The sequence below is a fragment of the Camelus bactrianus genome, chromosome 12 (assembly GCF_048773025.1).
Source record: "Camelus bactrianus isolate YW-2024 breed Bactrian camel chromosome 12, ASM4877302v1, whole genome shotgun sequence".
In the NCBI taxonomy this organism is placed as follows: Eukaryota; Metazoa; Chordata; class Mammalia; order Artiodactyla; family Camelidae; genus Camelus; species Camelus bactrianus.
In genome coordinates this window covers 12,430,605-12,456,524 of record NC_133550.1, presented here as the reverse complement: position 1 = coordinate 12,456,524, position 25,920 = coordinate 12,430,605, and the positions used below count along the sequence as shown (strand labels likewise).

Below are 25,920 nucleotides of genomic sequence, written 5' to 3'. Positions count from 1 at the left end.
TTTAAAACAAAGACTAACAAGAGACAAAGAAAGACATTACATAATGATAAAGGGATCAATTCAACAAGATAGTATAACAATTATAAATATATATACCATATAATATCACTCACATGTGGAATCTAAGAAAAAAACACACAAACGAATTTATTTACAAAACAGAAACAGACTCACAGACATAGAAAACAAATTTATGGTTATCGGGGGTGTGGAAAAGGAGTGGGAAGGGATAAATTAGGAATCTGAGATTTGCAGATACTAACTACTATATATAAAATAGATATACAAGTTTCTTCTGGATAACACAGAGAACTATATTCAGCATCTTGTAGTAAACTATAATGAAATATGAAAATGAATATATGTGTGTATAGATATGTTTGAAACATTACGCTGTACACCAGAATTTGACACTACATTGTAAACTGAGTATACTTCAATTTAAAAATAATAATAATGATTTTTTTTTAAATGAACAAACAGAACAAAACAGAAACAGCTTCATAGACACAAAAAGAAAGGTAATTGTTGGGAGGAAGCTGGATGAAAAATAAAAGCAAAACAAAACAAAAATAAAAATGGTAACTTTTTGAGGTAGTGAATGCTAATTAGCTGGATTGTTCTGATCATTTTACAATGTATATTTAAATGAAACCATCATGCTCTGCACCTTAAATACATAAAAGTTTTGGCAATTATACCTAAAAAACCTGAAGAAATATTTTTAAATAGGAAAAAAGAAGAAATGTATATACTGTCTCCTTCTAATTCGTATAAAATTCTAGAAAATGCAAACCAATCTATAATAACAGAGAACAGCTGAGTGACTGGAAAATAGTGCTAGCCCAGTTATATTCTACTGGATATGGCTGCACAGTTTTCCCAACTCCGTTTATCAAAGAGACTGTCCTTTCCATGTTGTATATTCTTGGCTCTTTTGTCATAAATTAGTTGACCATAGGAGAATACAAAATTTAAAAGGACATAAATTTATAGTAAATTGACTTTAAGATCTGATAGAACATTAAGATAGTGAATATAAATTAATGAAAATAAATGATTGATATATAATTAAAATTTACATATAATATGAATATTAATTTAGACTGTGTAGAAGTTTAAGAACACTGATTTATATATCCAATTATACATACTCTGTTCCTAATGTTTATTCTTTAACAGTACCTACAAATATATTGATACATTTGAAGAAAAAAATGTCTGGATGGGATATGATTTTATACATTTTTAAAATTTTTTCTTGTCTATTTAAAATTTCCCAAATATAACAAGTAACTTACGTAACAAACCATCAAATGAGAAATGTGGTTTCTTTATGATCCTCTAATAAAATATGTATCAGTTTATGCTATGTGACAGTATGGTGGAGCTAAAATTGTGTTTTACAACCAGACTCTTCTGTTGCCTACTGGCCTGTATCTGCTGCATCCTCCTGTCTCCAAGGACAGTGTCTCCAAAGAAGCCATTGTTGCCATACTGTTTTATAACAAGTTTTATTACTCAGAAGATTTATTAGTGACTGTTCTTGGGTCACTGGGGACTCTGTTTATTCACTTAGTCGCTTTTTTATCAAACAAAGCAAATGTCAAGCCAGAAACAGTAAATGCGTTCACAGCCCTGGGAGATAAGAATAGCAACTTTCCTGAAACTGGAAAGATTTCTGACATTCTACAGTCTTCATATAATATTATTGTATTTGTTTTTTCTTTTTTTGAGGGAGTTTTTAAGAGTGTAATAAGGAATTCCATGAAATTGGTTGAAGATGGAAACTGCAGAGAGGTCTATGCATATTGGATTTGTTGTGAATGTGAGAGTGGACTCATAAGCAAAAGTAACCAGAAGTTCATATGAAAATCTTCATCTCAACTACGATTTTCAATTTAGGAATTTTAAGATTTCATGTGTTTCAATAACTAACAGAAACTATGATTGACAGTCATAATAGTAAGTGAGATTTGTCATTTAAATTATATTTACTTTGTGTGGTTTAAATTTTATGATGCTCTAGAAAACATATTTTACCTGTATTTTAAAAATTGGAAATGTGAGTGATAAATTTCTATATTTGGTAGAGAAGAGCATACGTTTTTTTCATTTTTTTAGAATGCAGTTCCTTTGGATATAAAATATCATTTTATAGATTTTTATTCACAGGAATATACTGGCATTTAAAGAGATTAAAATTTGCTAGCTATCCAGAAATATATTAACTATATCATCAACCTCACTTCAAAAAATAAGATACATATTCATGTAATTGTGTAAGCATACTCCTCAATCTCCCCAAGGAATAACATGTTAACCAATATTGCATCCTCATTAGAGATTTTAGTCATTTTTTCAAACATATCTTTTGAAAGTAGAATAAACAAAAACCAGTTAGTCACATATCATTGAGTCATTTTTTAAATCTTTATGTACTTTAAAAGGAAAAAAACAGACATTTTTAGAGCATTGAATCATATCCAATGGTGGTGATAAGGCTAAGTTCACTCAGTGATATGATGCATGTGTTGTCTGAGAGATTAGAAGGGGGTTGGAGAAAGGTAGGAGACGAGCAGCAGAAATATCTCTCCTACATCCTAATTTGATATAATATGACCGTTGATGTATCCCCAGTTCCTTTAGAGTGCTCTGTCAGGCAAATCATGAGCTTTGTTCATTTCTTCTTCCTTACGTTGGGTTCTGGAACCTTGAGGCCTTACCTGTATTTGCTACTTAGATAGTCAGAGCTGACCCTGTCCCACATCAGTAAAACCACACATTAGTTCACACAGTAACAAGAGTGAACGATAAGTGTGTAGTTCACACAGACAAATAAATCAGGGTATCCAGGGGAAATTTTTCAGAAATCATTGTTGTAGGGAACTTTCAAACTGAAAGACACTAATTTTAAAATTAAACATTTGAGTTCCTACTAATGCAGTTAATTGTCAATGTCTTAAAACAATCTGTGGAAAAGCTATTAACACAAACTCAGAATCAAAAAAAGTTCATGCCTTCTGAATTTAATCTCACAGAAAGGTGCTCTCAGTGGCAAAAATTGCATCAACAGAATTTTACTGGAAGACAGAGCAAAGAGAAGGCAGTTTCTCTTTTCTGCTGTGAAAGTATTAAAAGCAGAAAAGTTGATCCTCTTCCAAAACAAAAAAGAAAGAAATTCAAAGACAGATTCTAACAAACAAAAGGTAAATAAACAAAGTTATTATCAAAATGCTTTGAATTAGCAGTTCAAATAGAGGAGGGAGGGTATAGCTCAGTGGTAAGTCCTGGGTTCAGTCCCCAGTACTTCCATTAAAATCACTAAATAAATAAACCTAATTACCTCCCCCCAGAATAAAACAAAGCAAAATAAAAAACCAAAAAATTAATTAAAAAAAGAAGTTTGAATAGAAAGGAAAATAGTTGCCTAGGTGTCCAGAAAACATGAGATAAATTCATTTCAGAATATTTATTGGACGGTTGACAATCTATCTGAGACTGTGTTAGTAGTATGGTGAAAAAGACACAGTTCATGATCCTCACAAATAAGTATTCTTTCTTAAGTGTTAAAATGGTAGGCAAGCCATTGTTTTCTATGGGAACACAGTGGCCGGGATTAGAGATAGCATAGTTCTCAGACTTGCAGGAAACTTTCTAGAGGTCTTAAAGATGAAATCAAAACCCAATCGAAGATTAGAACTTACTCAGGTGAGTTCAAGACAGAAAACAAATGTTCTGTGAGAAATATTTACTAAAATACCTGTCATGTGGAATGTACTCAATAAATGTAGCCTATTATCTTTGTTGGAAGGAACATAGTAAGAGAAGAAGGAAGAGAGATAAGATCATGATTTTTCCCTGTGATGTAGTCCATGTGAAATGTTCAAACAGATACATCAGGTTGCATCTGAGAATCAGGAGTATTACAAAATAAAGATACAGATTTAGAAATAACCATCTGAAAGATGATACTTCAAAACATAGGAATCAATGAAGATACAGAGGGAATATTAGTATGGAGAGACATGAAAAGAGTTGAAGAGAAAACTAACAGACAGATAAAAGAGTCAGAGAAACATATCATCCATAGTATCTTTGAAGTTTATTTATCAGAGCACTTGATGAAAAAAAAGTATACTTTGCATAAGTACATTGTGCATTAAGGCATTCTATATTCTGCATCACTGTGAATTATAAATGATTACTCTGGGACAGAGAAATCTTAGAAGGAGGCAGTGTCTGGTGGGGAGCTGAAAAATTTGTGTGTGTGTGTGTGTGTGTATGTGTGTGTACATGCATACATGATAAAGTTTACAGTTGTTCAGGGGACATGTATACAATAAACAAAAACAGAAAACAAAATTCTTTCATTGCAGAGCTGGAACAGAGAACTCAAGTGACTACAAAGTGTACACAATGAACCCAAATGGTCTGATGTATCTTAATTCTTTAATAAGGACCGAAGTGTCAAGCAACTATGTCAAACAGAGAATTCTTGAAGGTCAAAAGATATTTGTTTCTGTAAAATGACAGATCCATGGAAGTCATAAGCAGTCCTTTACAGAGTGTGCATTTAAACTGTAATTATTTTTAATTAATAATAAATAAGAAAAAATCTGAATATGATAGATTTCATGCTGTTAAAATAATCTATAATGAATGTCTCATTGTTACGTGCAGATTTAACAGAACTCAGCAGTCAGCAATGAGAAAAAGAACAGTAACAACATTCATTCTGCTGGGACTGACAGATGACCCTCAACTGCAGGTTGTGATTTTTATCTTTCCCTTTCTCACCTACATGCTGAGCATAACTGGGAACCTGACCATCATCTCCCTCATCTTACTGGATTCCCACCTTAAAACAGCCATGTACTATTTCCTACAAAATTTCTCCTTCTTGGAGATCTCATTCACATCCGCTTGTATTCCCAGATACTTGTATAATATACCAACAGGTGACAAGGTCATTACCTACAATGCCTGTGCCAGCCAAGTATTTTTTACTGACCTCTTTGGTGTAACCAAATTTTTTCTCCTGGCAGCCATGTTCTATGACTGCTACGTGGCCATCTGCAAACCCCTGCATTATGTGACCATCATGAGCAGCACAGTCTGCAGAAGATTTGTCTTTTGTTGTTGGGTAGCTGGTCTATTTATTATCATCCCCCTACTTAGCCTAGGCCTAAATCTGGAATTCTGCGATTCTAACACTGTTGATCATTTTATCTGTGATGCGTCCCCCCTCCTAAAGATCTCTTGTTCAAATACTTGGTACATGGAACAGACTGTTGTAAGCTGTGCTGTGCTGACCCTCCTTATGACACTGATGTGTGTAGTTCTGTCCTACATTTATATCATCAAGACAATTTTAGGATTTCCTTCTGCCCAGCAAAAGAAAAAAGCCTTTTCTACCTGCTCCTCCCACATGATTGTGGTTTCAATCACCTACGGCAGCTGCATCTTCATCTACATCAAACCTTCAGCAAAGGAATCAGTAGCCATCAACAAGAGTGTGACAGTGCTCACTACTTCCATTGCTCCAGTGCTGAACCCTTTCATTTACACACTGAGGAATAAGCAAGTCAAACAAGCCTTCAATAACTCAATCAAAAGAACTGTAATATTTTCCAAGAAATGAGTGAATGTAAAGTCAAATAAACACATAATGAACCTACCAAGTTTCATTGTCAGGTTACACTCTCATTCATCCTGATCTAGTGACATCTTCGTCACAAACCTCTTTGAAGATTCTTCCATTAACAAGCATGTTAATAGCTTTTAAAAATTTAAATCCTGGCTTCTTCTCCAAATTACGAATATCAAGAAACAAAACACGACTAAAACAGAAGTACATCTCCAAATTAGAAATACCAAAAAATTTAAACATAAGTTAATGAATTTTTACATTTTCCAGAGGAAGAATAAGTAATGGTCCTACCTTTGTTTCTTCCAGTCCAAAGCTTTTGAATGATTTATCCATTGATTCACTTAACAAATATTGTGATGGATACTTTCTTTGGAGTAGTCACTGTTTTAGACACTAAAAATAAAGAAGAGAACAACCAGGAAAAACTTACTTCCATGTACCCTCAGGGGTAAATAGAAATAATTCTATGTTAAAGAAAGCAAAAATAGTTAACATGCACTATATAAATATTTTTATGAAGGGGAATTATAAACCTTATACTTATGGAAAAATATCTAAGATACTAAAAAGTTATAAGATTTGTGATATATATCGAATTCATAATAACCAAAATTTTTCTCAAAAAATACAAAGTTAAAGGGAAGATGGTAAAAATGAATAGTAACTATTTGAGGGAATTTATATATTTGGGTGTTGCAAAAAACCTGCCCAATATAGACACATATGCTGAAATGCCAACACAGAATGTCTCTAAAATAAGCAAACATATGTCAAAAAATTAAATGAAAGAAATCAAGGAAATAAAAGCGGTCAATATATGGGATCTTGGAAACTGAGAAAAGTTTTCAGAAGGAATATGGAAAGCTGTACATGAAAGCATTGCATCTTTTATGATATATACAGTTATACATTGGAAGAACACAAATTGTTTACCACATTTCCTCCATTAAAAGAACCTCACACAGCTCATAATCTAAAACTATTTCCCCCATCCACTACATTTCAGTTTCTAGGAATTTGAACCTATGTTTCCCGTCTGAGTTCATGTCTAGTCTTTTCCATCTGCTGTTTCCCTGTCAAAATGGTTTCCTCATTCTTTATTGGATTGTCCTTTTTTTCCTTCAGTTTTTATGTAAAAATCCCTCAGATTCCTCAAAAAATTAAACATAATACTACCCTATGATCCAGCAATCCCACTTTTCGGTATATATTCAAAAGAATTGAAAACAAGATCTCAAAGAGATGTCTGAACTCTCATGTTCATTGCAGCACTATTCACAATAACTAATATATAGACACAACCTAAATGTCTATCTACTGATGAATGGATAAATTAAATGTGGTTTATACATACAAAGAAACACTATTCAGCCTTAAAAGAGCAGGAAATTCTACAACATGCAACAATATGGGCTTTGAAGACATTATCCTAAGCGAAATAAGACAGACGTGTACTGAAAAGACAAGTACTTGAAAGACAAGCACTTCATGATTTCAGTTACATGAAATATCTAAAATAGTCAAATTCATAAAATCAAATACTAGAATTGTGCTTACCAATGGGGATTTATCAATAAACAGGTATAAAGTTTTAGTTAAGTAAATGAATAAGCTCTAGAGATCTGCTTTACAAAATTGTACCTATAGTCAAAAATAATGTATTTTACTCTGAAAAATTGTTAAGAGGATAAATCTCATGTTAAGTGTTCTTACCACAGTAAAATCTTTTAAAAAACCATATTTTTCAGATAAGAAAATAAACAAGCCTTTATAAATACGATTTTAAGTGAATACCTAAATCTAAAGCTTGATGCTAGTTAACATTCCTGTACTTGATTGCCAACCCATCATTTAGCAATACCTATGGTTACTAAAATAGTAATAGGGACCAGTCCTTTGAGGTTTCACATTTTTGTAACATCCTCAGGACATGTCTGTGCTTCACCTTGAAAATTTATGAAAAGATCATCAGAATATCTATTGTATATTTGGCGAAAAACAAAATAAGCTCAAAAAACAACACATTAATCATAATTACAACACTAATACTGTTATCATGAATGGTAAAGATCTATCAGCTGTGTGATACTGTGATCTGTAGTAAGAAATATCTATTTGGTCATCCTCCAGCTCCTGGCACAAAGCTCATAAAATTGTTGGAATTTCCTAAGTGATAAGAGCCATAAAGGTATCTTTTGTTATGTTAACGAGATGATTTGGGAAGCCCCTAGGTAACCTAAAGATAAAGGATGATTGATGGGAATCAACCAAATGGATCTGAATTTTCAGTCCACCACTACTCTCAAGAGAGGAGAGAGGAGCTAGAGATTGAATTCAATCACCAAAGGCCAATGATTTAATCCATCATAGCAATGTAATAAAGCTTCCGTGAAAACACAAACGGATGAGGTTGAGGACTTCCAAGCTGGTGAACACTTGGTGGGATAGCAGCTTCCTGGGAGAGGACATGGAAGCTCTGAGCCCCTTTCCATATATTTTGCCCTATGCATCTCTTCCATCAGGCTGTTCTGGAGTTACATCCTTTTACAATAAAATGGTGATCTAGTAGATACAATGTTTCTCTGAGTTCTATGAGTCACTATAGCAAATTAATTGAAGCCAAGGAGGAGATCGATGGAGCCTCAGATCCATAGCCAGTGGGTCAGAAGCACAGATGACAACCTAGACTTCCCATTGACCTTTAAAGTGGGAAGTGGACAGTCTTGTAAGATTGAGACCTTATCCTGTGGGACCTGATGCTACCTCCAGGTAGATAGTGTCACAACTAACTTGAACTGTAGGACACCTAGCTGGTATCAGAAGATTGTTTCATGTGGGAAAAAACCACATATCAGAATTGGTGTCAGAATCTTAAGCTGGAAAGAAAACAGTCACTCCTACTGGGAATTCTTTCCTGCCCAATCCTACACACCTCCAAACACAAAGAATCAACATGCAGTAAAACCCTCTATTTCCTCTATAACATTTTCTCTTTTTCTTTTTCTTTTTCTTTAATTGAAGTATAGTTAACTTACAACATTAACATTGTGTTAGTTTCAGGTATATAGCATAGTGATTCAGTATTTTTGAAGATTATATTCCATTATAGATTATTACAAGACAGCTATTTAGTGTATCCTTTGCTGCTTATCTATTTTACATATAGCAGTTCATATCTGTTAATCCCATACCCCTAATTTGTTCCTCCTTCTTCCCGCTTCCCTCTGGTAACAAGTTTGTTTTCTATATCTGTGAGTCTGTTTCTGTTTTGCATAAACACTCATTTGTATTATTTTTTAGATTCTACGTGTAAGTAACAACCTAAAGCATTTGTCTTTCTCTTTACTACTTATTTCACTAAGCATAATATTCTCTTATGTCCATCCATGCTGCTACAAATGGCAGTATTTCATTCTTTTTTATGGCTGAGTAATATGCCATTGTAAATATATATCACATCTTCTTAATCCAATGGTCCATTAGTAGGCACTTGGGTTGCTTCCATGTCTTGACTATTGTAAACAGTGCTATTATGAACATCAGCGTGCATGGATCTTTTCAAATTAGAATTTTCTCCAGATATGTGCCCAGAAGCGGGATTGCTAGATCATATGGCAACTCTATTTTTAATTTTTTAGCAAACCTCCACACTGTTTCCTATAGTGGCTTCACCAATTTACAATCCTACCAAGAACATATGAAGGTTCCCTTTTCTCCATATACTCTCCAAGATTTATTTGTAGACTTTTTGAAGGTAGCTATTCTGACAGGTGTGAGATGATACCTCATTGTAGTTTTGATTTGCATTTCTCTAATAATTAGCAATGTTGAGCATCTTTTCATGTGTCTGTTGGCCATTTGCATTTCCTCTTTGGAAAAAATGTCTATTCAAGACTTCTGCCCATTTTTTTTTATTGTTTTGTCATCTTGTTTTGTCTTTGACATTGAGTTGTATGAGCTGTTTGTATATTTTGGATATTAACCCCTCATCAGTTGCATCATTTGCAAGTATTTCCTCCCATTCCAGGGGTTCCTTTTCATTTTGTCAATGGTTTCCTTTGCTGCACAAAAGTTTTTAAGTTTAATCAGATCAAACTTGTTTATTTTTGGTTTTATTTCTTTTGTCTTAGGAGACTGATTCAAGAAAATATTGCTACAATTTATGTCAAAGAGTGTTCTGCCTATGTTCTTTCCAGGAATTTTATGGTTTGGTGTCCTATATTGAAATCTTTAAACCATTTTGAGTTTATTTTTGTATATGATATGAGGGGATGTTCTAATCTCACTATTCTACATGTAACTGTCCAGGTTACTCAACACAACTTGTTGAAGAGATTGTCATTTTGCCATTGTATATTCTTGTCTTCTTTGTCATAGGTTAATTGACCATAAATATGTAGGTTTATTTTGGAGCTCTCTATTCTGTTCCACTGATTTATGTGTCTGTTTTTGTGCCAATATCATACTGTTTTGGTTTTTATAGATTTGTAAAATAGTTCAACATCAGGAAGTGTGATGCCTCCAGCTTTGTTCTTTCTCAATTGATCAACAATTTCAAGCCTTCTACAAATAATTATCGGACATGCTGTATTATTTGCTAGGAATGCCATAACAAAAAACCCAGATTGGGTAGAATATACAATATAAATTTATATTCTCACAGTTCTAGAGGCTAGAAGTCCAAGATCAAGATGTCTGTAGATTCAATTCCTTCAAAGTCTCTGTTTCACTTACAGATGGCTGCCTTTTCACTGTGTCCTCACATGATCTTTCTTCTGTGCACATGCATATCTGGTGTCACATTCTGACTGTTCTAATATCCTCTTCTTATAAGGATACCACTTATATTGGATTAGAGCCCACCATAACAATCCCATTTTGACTTAATTATCTCTCTACAGGCCCTGTCTTCAAACACAATCACATTATGAGGTATTGGGAATTCGGACATCAATATGTGAATTTTGATAGGAACATAATTCAGCTCACAACACATGTCAGCAAGCAGGACAATACAGGGTTCCACCAATATGGATTCATAGGAGGGTCCTGAACTCACCTCCTCCCATAGATGCATTAAATGTAGAGCTACACACAGAGCAATTACCTCTGAAAGAAATCTATAAACCAGCTGAGAGACTCCTACACACTGGTTTTAATGAGAAAATATGAACATCAAAATGGGCAGGAAAGGCTGAGACACACTCCCACCATGAGACACACTCTCACCATAAGTCACACTATCAACACAGTGTCGTATAATCTGGAGGGAACTCCAATTCCTAGCTTCAACCTGAGGAGTGAAGAATTTGGACTCTACATTTAGCACCCTGACTTTTAAGACACCTACCCTAGAAATGGCCCCTAAAACACTTAGCTTTGAAAGCCAATGGGGTTTGCATCCATGAGACCCACAAGACTATAAGAAACAAAGGAGCAGTTGTTAACAAGCACACTAACACTCACTGTGGCTATCCCACCAGCGCTCAGCACAGAGGAGAAGGCAAAAAGAACTATCTCCCAGACATTCCTGAATAAGATCCAACTGCACACTTTGAAAGCTGCTTGAGGGTCTTATTTTTAATATAGCATAAATCTAGGAGCTGGCTATGATCTTCACTGAAGATTGGGGAAACAGGATAACTCTATTTTACATCATAAAAATGTAGAGTTTTTTAATTTGTTCAAAGGTAAGCTGTTATGAGCTTAAAATAGACTGTTATAAATATAAGAAGGTTTTTGTAAGGCTCATGGTAACCACAAAGCAAAAACTTGTAGTAGGTACAAGAAAGATAAAGAGAAATAAATCAAAGCATATCACTACAGAAAAATCACCAAATGATAGAAGAGGAGAGGGAAAAGTAAAAAAGGAATTACAAAACAGCCAAAAAAAAAATTAACAAAATGGCAATAGTAAGTGCATACATATCAATGATTACTTTAAATGAAAATGGACCAAATTCTCCAATCAAAAGACAGAGTGGTTAGCTCATAGCAAAAAAAAAAAAAAGTGGCAATGAACATATGTATGTTCATGTATAACTGAAAAATTGTGCTTTACACTTTGCAAATTCGACACAACATTGTAAAATGACTATAACTCAATTAAAAAATGTAAAATAAATAAATACATAAATACATAAATAAATAAATAACAGAGTGGCTGAATGGATAAAAAAATATGTATAATTCAACTATACACTGCCTACAAAAGACTCACTTTAGCTTTAGGAACACAAAAAACTAAAAATAAAGGGATTAAAAAAGACAATCTATGCAAATGAAAACCAAAATAAAGCAGGGATAGCTATATTTATATCAGTGGAAAAAAAAAAAAAAACAGACCTTAAGCCAATGACTGTAACAAGAGACAAAGTCATTATATAATGATAAAAGGGTCAACTCATCATGAAGGTATATCACAAGTATTAATGTACTCAACATAGAAGAATATATACAGCATATACTAACAGATTAGAAAGAAGAAACAGACATAGTAAAATTAGAGTAGGGGACTTCAATACCCCACTTCCAACAATGGACAGACAGAAAATCAATGTGAAAACACTGGACTTAAACTACTCGTTAGATAAAATAGATTTAACAGACATTAACAGAACATCCCACCCAGCACAGTAAAATACACATTCTTCTCAAGCATACATGGAATATTATCTAGATTAGATCATGTGATAGGCTACAAAACAAGTTTTAATCAACTTAAAAAGATTGAAATCATATCAAGCATCTTTTCCAACCACCATAGCATGAAACTGGAAAGCAATCTCAAGAAGAAAACTCAAAAATTCACAAATGTGTGTATATTAAACAATATGCTACTGAACATCATATGGGTCAAAGAAGAAATCAAAAGAGAAGTCAAAAAATATCTTGAGAAAATTAAATTGGAAATACAACATACCAAACATATGGGATGTGCAAAAACAGTTGTAAGAGTGAAATTTATAACTATAAACATTAAGAAATAATGCCTACATTAAGTAAAATGAAAGAGCTCACGTAAATCTCCTAACTGTACAACACAAGGAACTAAAAATAAGTGAAGCCCAAAGTTAGCAGAATGAAAGAAATAACAAAAATCAGAGCATAAATAAATGAAATAAAGACAAAAACATAATAGAAAATATCAGTGAAATGAAGAGTTGGTTTTTTGAGAATAAAAACAAAATAGAAAAACTCCCAGTTAAACTAAACAAGAAAAAAGATGTCTCAAATAAAGAAAACTGTAAATGAAGGAGGAGACATTCCAAGTGATATCACACAAATACAAAGAATCCTAAAACTATCTTATAAAAAATTTAAGTGCCAACAAAACCTATAGAGATGAATAAATTCCAAAAAAAAAAGAAAAAAAAAAGAATTGGATAAACTCTTAGAAACACATAACCTACCAAACCTGAATCATGAGGGAATTTAAAAATCTGAGCAGGCCAATTATTAATAAGGAATTTGAATTTGTAATAAAAAAAATAAAAAACCTCCTAACAAAGAAAAGTTTAGAATAAATTATTTCACTAGTGAACTCAACCAAACATTTAAAGAAAAATTATTACCAATCCTTCTCAAATTCTTCCAAAAAAATAGAAGAGGAGGGACACCTCTAAACTCATTTTACAAAGCCAGCATTATCCTGAAATCTAAGCTAGACAAGAACACTACAGGTAAAGAAAATTACAGCCTAATATCCTTGATGAACATAGATGTAAAAATTCTCAACAAAATACTAGCAAACTGAATTCAATAGTATACAGAATGGATCATACACCATGATCATGTGAGATTTATTCCAGGGGTGCAAGGATGATTTTAACATCCACAAATCAATCAATGTGATACACCATCTTAATAAAATGAAAGATAAAATCTATATGATCAACTCAACAGATGCAGAAAAAGAATTTGACAACAAACTAAATTTAAGGTGAATTATAAAATATAGTCTCTTACAATTTTGAATACTTTAAAAATCACAGACTAACAGGTCAATTTAAACAGAAAACATGTAAAATTAAAGTGATAACAGTTCTAAATAAAGTTGTGAGGAAAATGGTTACATATCTATATCTGTATTTGTTTCTATACCTTTATCTAAAACTATATTGTATTGGCTGGTGAGGAACTAAAATGATTAGAAGATTGTTAAAATGTAAAAAGTGAAAGCAATTAAAAAAAACATGGAATGCACCTAAATTAGGCACAGAAATGACTGCAATTCAAACTAAAACTATGTAAGCTGTACTTTCATCTATGTTAAACTATCAGCAAAGAAATCAGTGGCTATTAATAAGGGTGTGAAAATGCTCACTACCTATGCTGAAGCCCTTCATTTTGTTCTCTTAAATAGACTGCCAGTTATTTCTCCAGAAAAAAAAAAAAGGGTTTATTTGGGATAAACAAAGAATTGCAGTTCAGGGTCTACAACCATGGTGAGCCACATGCAAAACCCCACCCAACAAGGACAGGAGGACTCTAAAGAGGGAGAGCTTCAGTAAACAAAGTTCCCATGGCTTTTCCTTAGCTGAGTTGTGGCTGTCTCCTTGGCTGAGTTCTTGCCAGGCAAGAAGCCTTTCCTCTTCCTGTTGAGCTCTGCTATTGCCGTAGGGCATGAAAGCTCCCCTTTCTGGTATCTCGATTCTATTTTAATTGAGGTTTCTGTTTACTAATTTTTACATTCCATTCCACCCCTCCCCCTTTTCATCAAGATCTTTCTTTGAAAGCATTGCTGATCAAGAGTCAGGATTTTCAGTTTCAGTGGCTTTTTTTCCCTCAATGCCAGGAAGGACCTCTCCTGGGTGGAGTATCTCACATCAGAGGAAAGTTCACAGATGAGAAATCTATTGAAGTCACATTCAAGTAACAAGGAGGGGTAGGAAAGAGAATTCTCAGGTACTTTTTATCTAAAGTCTATATGTTGTCAAGATCATAGACAATGGAGATCATCTGAACCAAGATCATCTGAACCATCACGTCATCATCAAAATTTGGCAGACAGACTTTTAACAGGTCTGGTCTGGATATCTCAGGAAAGCTGTCTCATTAGTTGTCTGCTTCAACTCCGGAAAATCTTTACTTCCAAGTCACCAGATGATGTGCAGCTTCAGTCAGGGTCCAGTGATTACTTTGCATGTGTCACATAAATCCAAGAGTCTCTTATTTCTTGGAGTTTGGCAACACAAGGGTTGGTTAGCAGTACCTGATAAGAGACTACAGAGTGGATGAAGAGAGTCTTCTGGAAGAGTCTTTTCCAATAGACTAAACCTCCAGGTTACAAGGGGTGATGCTTGAGTTCTTCATCTTCCAAGAGTGCACTGTGAAATGACTGCTCTACCAAAACATAGCTACTTTTATAGAAGCAATTAGACCTTTGCAATATTGGAGAATCTCTCCTTTTATCAGTTGTGAGGTAGGAGCCAGGTGCATTGGGTGTCTTGAGACTATCTCAAAGGGTGAATTTTTGACTTCCAAAGGGATGGATCTGAGACTTAGAAGGACCAGTGGCAATGCTTTTGGCTAAGGTATTTCGAAGGCCTCTACAAATTTTGCCAATTGAATCTTAATGCCATTAGTAAGTTCTGACTAAATCAGAGGATTGAGAGTGGTAAGCTCAGTGAAAATGTTGTGAAACCAGCCAAACAGCACAAGCTTGTTGAAGTCCCAGACCAGTAAAATGGATTCCTCAGTGACTATGAAGTTTGAGAGGAGTTCCCCAAGTAGGGATAATCTTTTCCAAAAGGACTTGAGCCACAGAAGAGGCAACAGCCTATCTGCAAGGGAAGGCTTCAGTCCACTGTGAAAACATAACATACTTTGATTAAAATATTTTTATATTCATGAGACAGGAAGTTGTGTAAAATCTACTTGCCAAATCTTAAACTGTCCTTTAGGCAGTTTAAAATTTCCAGGCCCAGTACAAACAGGCTTCCCTTGGCTTAAACAAGTAGAACAAGTGAAGTAGGCACTTTTTGCAACCTTGATATGTTTCCCCAAAAATACTGATTCATGAGTGCTATCATTTTGTTGGCAGACTGATGGTTTAATGCACGTACAGTGGTTAGGAGTGGAAATTTTTGAGTCTCCAGTAGGACTGAGTTTGAACCAGGTAGGATTTTGTCTTAACCAGAACTTTCTCTTTTTATAAAGCCAACAATTGTTAAATTTTCAGTCTTGTTTTTCCCTTTCTGAGGTCAGTTGTTGGGCTTCTCTAGCCAGTTTTTCTAAGTTATCATTTGGAAAAATATCTCTTTGGCCCATGACAGAGGTTTGGCCACTATGGGTCGTTTAAGAGCACCATTTCTTATGGAAATACCATAAGAAATACCATAAGGAAGTAAAGATTTTCCAGAGTTGAAGCAGACAACTAATGAAACAGCTTTCCTGAGATATTCAGACCAGACCTGTTAAAAGGAAATACCAACAATGGAAATACCATTAGCTTCCAGCATATCAAGTTTAAAATGCCCCAAAATCTTAGTAATAGCTAGAGTGGCAGGTACAAGTATTAAAATCAAAAATCCTTGAACATAGGGAATGTTAAATTTTATTTCCACTGAAAATGAGGAAACCACATTGCTTCCACAACATTCCAAAACCATCAGCTACTCCAAAAGCATATCTACGACCAGTATAAATATTAGAAGTTTTGCCCTTGGTTGAAAGTTTTGCCCTTGCATGCCCTTGTAAAAGCATATAATTCAGCCAGTTGGGCTTAAGTAGCCATGGTTAAAGATGCTGCCTCAACAACATCAAAAGGAGTTGGAATAGCACACCCCGCACAACATCTGCCATTGTCACCTTCTAAATAAGAACCATCAGTGAACAATTAGAAGTCAGCGTTACCCAAAGGATTTTCCTGTAGATCATCCTAATGAGTCAGGAGGTGATCTGTCAGCATTAAGCAGTCATAAGTGGCTTTGTCAGTGATGGAAGAAAAGGAGTATCAGGGTTTAGGTATCGCAACTTGAAAGAGTTATGTGAGAAAAGTTAACAAAAGTACTTCACAGGAAGTGAGGTGGCCGACCAAGAAATGTTGAGTGTGATATGAGAATTGAGGAAAGCTTCTACTGCACGACACACAAAAATGGTTAAATGGGATCCCACAACAATTTTCTCCATGGTCTTAACCGTAAGTGCAGTGGCGGTAATGGCTCTAAGGTGAGGGAAATATCCTTGTGCCACAGGGTGAATCTGCTGGCTATAATATCTTAGGTTGATAGTGGGCCCTTTGTTTTTGGATAAGAACCCAAAGGTCATTCCCTTCCTTTCAATAAACAAAAAGGAAATAGGGAATCTGATGATTAGAATGCCCAAGGGCAAGTAAGTTCACCAAACTCCCCTTTAAATCCTTAAAAGCTATGCCTTCTAGAGCTTCCCATAAAGTTGAGTCAGGGTTGCTGTTCTTTAGGAAAACATACAGAGGTTTGGCAATAAGAGAGAAATTTGGAATCCAATTTTGGCAATAATCAACTAGCCCAAGATACTTCATAGTTGGCACTTAGTTTTGCATTTTGGAAATTTAGGATACCATGAAGCCTATCTGGACCTAGATGTAACCTTTGTTCTGACATCAGATACCCTAAATATGGAACCTGGGTTTGGGCAAACTGCAATTTTTCCTTGGTGACTTTATGTCCATTTAAGGCTAAAAGCTTTAGCAAAAGGATGCTGTCTCCCTGTGAGAAGACTTGAGAAGAAAAGCAAAGAAGCAAATCATCCACATACTGCAATGAAGTAGAATATGTAGGGAACTGTATGTCATCCAGGTAGTCTTCAGGACTTGTGAGAAATCATAAGGATTCTCAGTAAAACCCTGAGGCGTAACTATCCAGATATTTTTCTTCCCAGGTGAAGACAAAGAGGTATTGGCTAGCTTCAGCAACTGGAATACTAAAGAATGCACTACATAAATCAATTACAGTAAAGAATTTGCTTCTGGTGGGAATGGATGTTAGTAGAGTATGAAGGTTAGTAATAACTGGGTGTCCAGAGACAACAGCACTGTATATTGCTCAAAGGTCTGGGACAAACCTCTACCCTTGAATCTTAGTTTTTCTCACTGGTAAAATAGGCGAACAAAATTAGTACAAAGGGAAATGAAATCTTGAGCCTTGAAATCTTCTATTATGGGCTTTATGCCATGAAGAGCATCTTTACTTATAGGACATTAATTAATTCTGGTGAGAGGTTTTGAAGGATAAATTTGTCTTGATGAGATATGCACTGTGAATTTTGCCACGATTTTACCCTTAAGGAGGGTGATTGTTGATTCAATAGGGACAAAGAGTGTTTCCAGAATCAGCTCTTGTACCACCAAAGACAGAGCAAATAAAAGATGTCAAAGGGTAATTTAATTCACCTAGTGGGGTTACTTTGATGTCTACTGTCAAATTCTGGAATTAGTTCCCCTTTTGAGAGGAAGAGATTCCAGCATGATACTTCTCTAAGAAGCCTCAATCTAATAAATGGTTAGGGGCTTAGGTACTAAAGAGAAAAGGATGTGTATCTATCAACGGGCCTAAACGAAAAGGAATCGGTTCACAGACAGCACCCTTTTGAGGGTCATTTAAAAGCCCCACTATTTGAACCACTTTTCTACTCCAAGGCAGGGGTTATTTTATTTTTTACTTTTATTTTATTCAGGTTGAGCATGGAGTGTGACTCCAGTGTCAGTTAGGGCTGGAAGAGATACATTCTCAATCTGGAGGAATGTTTATCCAAACTGATTAAGAAGGAGGATTGAGAAGAGCCCCTGTTGTTCCTTGGAGTCCCATCACTGAGAATTGGGAGGATGTTGGAAAAGCTGCTTAAAAGGCTAAAGGAACCTAAAGCACTTGAGTTTGTAACAATCTCTTCTCCAATGTCATGGCTTTTTGCAATAATTACAGAAACTAGGAGGGTTTTTAATTTCCTTTTAGTGCCTTCATTCACAGGTGTTGAAAATTAAGAATTTTGATGGTCTCCCACTGAGATGACTCATCTAGAGTATGAGAGAGCTGGTTTGCCAGATTAACTAAATCTGGTATAGTTTTCCATTCCTTTTTTTTCTTTTTGGGGAGGAGGGTGTAGGGGTTCTTTATTATTCTCAAGGCCTAGGCTTTTTCTCTCAACATACCCAGCTGGGCAGAAATAAAGCACTTCCAATTAAAAACAACGACTCAGCCCTGATTTTCAGTACAATTTGCTTTTCATTAAAAGTTCAAGTTTCTCAAGGTCTAGATGCACAGTGTGATCATATTATAGTACTCAAGAAGAACATCTTCCTTGTTGTTCACCCTGCTAGGGAAATAGGTCTTGACTCAGCCTAAGTGGTGTTCTCGTGGGTGATTAATGACAGCCCTAGATCTCCCTGCAGTGACATCCCTCTGCACCCTCCACCCGCAATGTACTAAAATCAGCCTTGTCTGAACTGAAGGAGGGGCTGCCGCCTCCACTCGAACTACCCAGTTCCAGAGTTAACAACTGCGACCAGTGGATGCTGGGAGACAGCCAAGGAGAGTACGGTGAACCGTGTAACCCTCCTCTTGCCTAGATTTCCGTTCAGCACCCTCTCTAATCACTTCCACAGGGGCTCTCCAGGCTACGGAACCGCTCAATTCTAGTTAACAGGCCCAAAGAAAAGGATCTTCCTCTTCCCCACAAAACCCTGCAAGAAATGGCCCTACCCACCCCACCTCCCAATTACCCCAACACCACTTTCCCACTCCCCACCCCCGCTCCTTGACATCAGGCCATTTCTACTGTGTCTCTGAGGCTGGAAGAGCTCATTTAAGGAAATAGTGGTCCCCGAGGGCTCTGCTAACACAGGAGAGCAGTCAGGTAACACACACACACCCCCACCCCCACCCGAATCGGGCAGCAGCACCGGGCGCCCCGGGGAGCCCTACCTGACAGCCATGGGAAGAGCCCCACCTGTGGTGAGGCGAAAGGAGACGTCGAAGGGAGGAGGCTCCGTTTAGAGATGCTTCTGCGGCGAGGCGGTGGCGGCGGCCGAGGAGGAGGCGGCGTTGGTGGCCATGACCGACGCCGCCGACGGGGAGGCCGCGCTGAGGTGAGCGACAGTGGCGCCCATCGCCTCCGCCTGGGGAACGCCGGGCTCAGCGGCGGGTGGAATTCCAGAGTCCTTTTCAGAGTGGCTTCGTGCGGCATCGCCAGGACGCGAAGGGGTGAGGGAGGGAAGACGGAGGGCAAGCGAGCGAGAGCGGGGCCGCCAAGAGCGCCTCACCGACGGGCTCCAGAGGGGAGACGCAGGTGGCGCAGCGCCGGCGGGAAGAGAGCCGCGGCGCAGGCTCCCTCCGCCTCAGGAGCAGCGGTCCCGGCGGCGGCGGCGGCGGCGTCAAGGGGGCTCTTCTGCCTCCTCAGGCGCTGCGCCCCTCATAGGCTCCGGCCTCCCTCGTGCTGGTTGGAGCTTTGCCCCGGCCTGCGGCGCGCCTGCGCTGAGACCAGCTCCTTGGAAAGTGTTATCAGCGCCCTGAGGTGTGAGGCTGGCAGGCGGCTTCTAATACACCTGACAGGGGCCCAGCTAGAGGGAGGGCAGCGGGGGGTTGTGGGGAGACGGGGCGGGGGCGGGGGCTCCCGCAACAGTCCAGCCGCTTCCCCCTCCGCTGTCCCAGCCTTTCTCGGTTCAGTCCATTAATAAATAGAATTAAAAGCTACTTGGGAAAAAAAAAAAGCTACCTGGGTTGGAATCAGTCTAAAGGAAGACCGGAATTTCCTTTAAAAATAATCTGAAGCCCACTGTAGGAATCATGTGCAGATCCATCAGATTTTTGTGTGCAAGGCTGAATTGTGTTCCAACCAATACGCTTTGGCAAAGCCCTAGGAATTGCTCAGTGAAGTTGCCCAGCAATTGCTCACACCTGATCATATAATAATGTAGAGGGCTGGCCTCCCAATTGTAATTCTGGAGACCTTTGCCCAATCAGTAGTTTCCATCCAGTGCTGGGCCTGGCCTTCACCAATAGGCATATGAACTAGTTGATATAAGTCAGAGAAACCAGATTGATGTTCGAATGACTATATTAAATTCTTCAGCAAAACGGTGAGGATCTTTGGTTACTTTGGGAAAAATCTTTGAAAATGGCTTGTAATTCAGCTTTAGTCCTGGAAATATAAGACAGCAAGGGTTTAGCCTCTGAATCCTCAGAAGGCTTAATTCTAAAGGCCTTTGGATCCCTGTACGGGTCACCAAAATATTGACCTAAAACAGAGTGCCAGCTATTTCCCAAGCAAAAAAGGGTTTATTCGAGATCAAAAAAGAATTGCAATTTGTAGTATGCAACCATGGCGGGCCACATACAAGTCCTCACCCAACGAGGACAGGAGGAATCGTTTAAAGAGTGGGAAAGGAGGCTGGGAGGGCATAAAATGCTCACAGTAGGTTTAAACTACAAAATGCAATACATCTTTTAAATATGACATAATGAACAAGTGAAATTAATCTGTGGAATAAAAACTAAAAGAGCTGTTGAATGAAAATGTAAGTGTTACAACCACTAGCATAACCCTAATTTTTCTTTAAAATGAGTTAAACTGTTAAATATATATAAATTAATATAAATAATGTGAACCTGAATATTTGAGCCACGCTGCTGCTTAGAGCAACACTCATTAGTACTGGGTGGTCAGTAAGAGCAGTGGAGTGAAATGAGTTCAGGGACCTTGGGAAGCTCTTTCTAATGCAGGCCCATTCCTCCCAAGCCCTACTTGATCATTTGAAATAGATACATATGTATATTATTTCATCTGTTATATTGAAGTAAGTACCTCCAAAAACAAGTATTTTTTCAACACTAAGGTACAATTTATAGTAAAGAAAGAACGTAATTCAATGTATATAGCTTGATGAATTTTTATAACTATAGATACTCATGTAACAGACCCAGATGTAGCATATTTTCAGAATCCCAGAAATCTCTTTCATGCCTCTCTAAATCAATATACTCCTATATGCATCTGCTATGCTGATTTACAATGCCAGATTAGTTTTGTATATTCATGATTGTCCTATGAATAGAAATGCACAGAATGTACTCTTTTGAGACTGGTTTCATTTGCTCAACATTATGTCTGTGACAGTTGTCCAAGTTGCTATGTTAGTAGTAGTTTATTCTTTTAATTTACAAGTTACAGTCAATCATATAAATAAAGCACAACTGATTTAATCATTTTATCTTGATGGATATTTGGGCTGGTTCCCATATACGACTCATAAAGCTACTAAGGATATTCTTGTACATGTTTTTTCCGCAGACATGCACTCATATCTTTAGAATATAGAACCAGAAATGGAATTGATAGGCTATATGGTAGCCATATGTTCAGCTTAGTTGATGCTGTCAAATAATTTTTGTAAATAGTGTGCCAGTTTATTCTATCAGCAATGGATAAAGGTTATAACTGCTCCATATTCTTGCCAAAATGTCACCGTCAAAGCTCTTGATTTTAGCCATATTTTAACTAATGATGTTGAACACATTTTTGTATGCTTTTTGGATATTGGACATCCTATTTTGTGAAATGCCTAGCCAAATAATTTGTATTTTTTAACTAGATTTCTTTATTTTTTAAATTAATTTTTGGAGTTGTATGAATCTTCTATATATCAATCCTTTATCAGGGGCATGTATTGAAGCTTTTTTAACCCTCTAGGTGTCTTGTCTTTTCCTATTTTTTTTTTTATGTTGACTTTAAAAAGCAAAAGTTCTTAATTTTAGTGAAGTCTAGTGAAGTCCAATTCATCAGTTCATTTCTTTTGTTGATAGGGCTCTTTGTTTTTTGTTTCAGAAATCTTTGCATAAAACCCATTATTATGAAGGTAAGTAACAATGTTCTAGTCTGTAAGTGTATGCTCAGGCCACCCAAAATGTCTGCTCTCCTGCTCTCTGTACATTCCCTGCTTGATCAGTGTCTGCTTCATCTACACCGTACTCAAATCACTGACCTTCCTACATACTTGCCCCCTCCCCAGCTAGTGATTGTTCTAATCTTTAAATCAGAACACCTCCACCATAATAGCTTATCAAAGAGGTGGTGAGGGGCACACCCCTCTGCTAGTTTCCCTGGTAACCGTGAGCCAAACTGACATCAGTTCCCCATATATCTAGTAACTTCCCCCTCTCCCTCAACCTTGGAAGCAAAGAATACCACCAGGTCCTGCCCACCATCTGCTGCACATATTGGGATGTCACTCCAGGTACCTTGCCTCAAAAATGTAAGCTATCCCCTTATCCATCCCTTATACCATTGAAGTCTCCATCGCTGACTCCAGGCTCTTTCTTCAACCTAGGTAAGTACAGCCCTTGTATGCCTGCAGGGTGCAGCCAAACAAATTTCACTCACATATCTTACAAATTAAGGTTAATTACCCATCTGAAATTAACTTTTATCTGTGGTTTGAGATAAGGAAGAACATTCAATTTTTTTCATGTGAACATCCACGTAACTCAGCATTATTTATTGGAAAGATTTGACCATTCACCTTTTCTCCTTGCATTCAGTGGCAACCCTATCACAATCAACTGTTTCATAAGTGAATCTTTTTCAGATTTCATCATTTAATTCCATTGATATGCTTATCTTTGAATCATTACTATACTATTTTCCTTATAGTAGCTTTGAAATAAGCTTTTATATTAAATACTGTAATTCAAACAACTTTCTTCTGCTTCCTTGAGGTTGCCTTGGCTCTTTTTGGCCCTTTGTTTTTCATAAAACCTTAAAAATTTTGGCAATTTCAGAAAGCATGTAAAAAAAAATTCTCTTCAGTGATTTTAAGATTGCTTTGGACATATAGGCCAATTTGGGTAAAATTAATGTCTTTACAACATTGAGAGTTCCAATCCATTAAAACATATACCCCAACCCACACAAACCTTTTCTAATAGACTTTCTGTATTGGTGTCTCTTTAACTTTCAAACATATTTCAAAGTTTTAAGTATAAAGTGGCCTTGCACAATATTGATAGACGTTTTACTGGATATTTTGGTAGATTCATTCCCAGGTGTTTGATAACATGTTTTTTATATGTATTCTTAACTTCTATTTTCTAATTGTGGCTAGTGTGTAGAGATATAATTGTTTTTGTATGTTGACTTTTGTCTAGCAACCTTTCCAAATTTAGTAATTGCTAATTATTAAGTTTAATAAGTCTAATGATTCACTTGCAGTGTCTTTTAAATGTGTAAACACATAAGCAAATAATATGCAAATAATGGAAGGCTATTATTTATCATTTCTTTATTGCCCTTTCTGGGCTATCTAGTACAGTGATAAATGTAAGCATCTTGATGTAAAAATTACACAAGATAGCATCCACAATTACATTTATTGTGAAAAGAAAATGAACCTTCACTGAATTAAAAGAAAACTATCTTTACATGAACCCATGTATGACCACATCTTAAAAAGTGCTGAAAGAGGGAGATGAAAATAGTATTTTTGTTTTTTAAATATTTGTATTCATATATTTATTTAGAATATTACAAAATATTATCACTTGCTTTAAGTTTTCTAATATTTTTCTATTATGTTATCTTATTTAATGATTGATAAAAAGTAGCAGGTGGGACAGGGTTGTGATATTTTAGCTTCTGTAGATGGTAAGGAAGAAATGCAGGAAAAGGAGACTACTTCTTGACCATTTGGTTTTTTAATATTTTCTCTTGACCAGTGCCTGTTGCTATTTTGTTGCATCTTTGTGTCCCTTAGGACGCTGCCCCCACTGCTGCATCTTTCAGGATTTTTGCCCAAGTTCATTACAAAGGAGCCTCATTAGTGACATTTGTATCTGGGTCACCAAGGACTCAGATGCTTATTATTTAGTTTGAGGTTCAGCAAATAAAAATCTTAATAGTGTAAAAAGCCTCTTACCCTATCCAGAGAAGTCATAATATCAATGATTTCAAAGCAAGAAGGGGAAATAGTTGAACAGTATTTTAATTTCAATCAAGAGAGAGCTATAAAATATTTCCTAGGTATAGAGGGGACCAAAGTTCTTGGTTTGAAAATCTTCTCAGGTGTTGGAGATGAAAAACTCAAGCGTTCTTGGCCCTCCCAGAGCACCAGTCAGGGTAAGTGGAGCCTTAAGCTGAGAGGGAAGTAAATCCCACACAAACCTTTTCTAATAGAACTTCTTTATCAAATTAGCCTTTAGGACTCTTGCTGTTAAAGAATCAGCTGAAGCTATTATTAACTCTCAGAAAAGTAAGCAGAGTGACCACTTCATTTACTTTCATTTCTAGTAAATCTATTTGACAATTTTCTCTGAGCAGATTTGACATGATTCACAAAAATCAGATATAATTAGTATTTGAACTATTATGTAAAGAATCATGAATCTTTCTACGTTGTATTTTTCGAATGCTGATTTTCATAGCTTACAAAAAGATAATATGAATTTATATGCAGTGAGAAGTTATCTCTGCCACACCCTCACTTTCCTTTTTAAAAAAAAATTTGTATCTACATTAAAATCACCCAATATGACAATTTATATAATAATACTGACAAAATTAGTTATCCTTGCACTTTTTAAAACATGCAAGTCTTTTAAAGATATAAAATATTTTCTTAAACTCTGCCTCTTAAAAACTATCATCATTAATGAATGCAGTAATTAAAGAAAGTTTGGGAATAAGGGCTACTACCTAGAGGGTGAAGGAAAGAACATGTTATCATGTAAAGCTCTAGGAGTCACTCGGTTGATGAGAAATGAATTAAGGAAGTTAGGAAAAAAATGAAAAGAATATCCTTCCCTTTAATTAAAATTATTGTAGTTATTTTGGTGTGTCCCTACAGTTCCTAGGAATGTCAGAGTTCTTCAAAAAAAAACTGTTGTCATCTCTCCTTTCCAACAAAAGTTACAATAAACCTTTGGGTTTACCTGTAGTAACTAGTCATACAGTAAGAGATGACCCGGCCCTAATCTCTGGAGAAAATGAGTTTTTAAGGGAACAAATGATAGTCAAACATACAACATTTTGCTAGGAAATTGAAAACCTGCTTTGTATTTATTTATATGAGACACTCAAATCCTGGAGATACTAGTTCAAAACTAAAAAATATTTGAGTATGTTAGTAAAACATTAGTGTGATGGCTGAGGAAGAACTATAGAACAACTATTAAGCTAAATCAAGAATTAGAAAGTTCTGAAACTCTGATTTTAAAAATATGAAAATATTCATTGAAGAAATATAAATGGAAATTTTAGGGGGAAAATATTTATCTGCAGAAGACAAGAATGAAAGCCTT

The 25,920-nt window shown here is 36.1% G+C and overlaps 1 protein-coding gene and 1 long non-coding RNA gene across 5 annotated transcripts in view; one reads left to right on the top strand and one right to left on the bottom strand.

The window, feature by feature from the left end:
- LOC141579365 (uncharacterized) overlaps window positions 1-25,920 on the bottom strand; it is a 441,343-nt gene that overhangs the window by 254,835 nt on the left and 160,588 nt on the right. For all 4 annotated transcript variants that reach the window (XR_012510570.1, XR_012510571.1, XR_012510569.1 and 1 more), the window contains exon 3: window positions 5,945-6,046. This is a non-coding gene — a long non-coding RNA (uncharacterized LOC141579365). The remainder of the gene's footprint in view (window positions 1-5,944; window positions 6,047-25,920) is intronic.
- On the top strand, window positions 4,176-5,879 carry LOC105068514 (olfactory receptor 6C2-like). The gene has a single exon (XM_010954396.2). It carries the CDS (start codon window positions 4,709-4,711, stop codon window positions 5,642-5,644), a length of 936 nt encoding a protein of 311 aa, XP_010952698.2. The 5' UTR covers window positions 4,176-4,708; the 3' UTR covers window positions 5,645-5,879.

Bases quoted from the DNA above. Each gene is read 5' to 3' on its own strand.
- LOC105068514 (XM_010954396.2), top strand. From the start codon at position 4,709: ATGAGAAAAAGAACAGTAACAACATTCATTCTGCTGGGACTGACAGAT.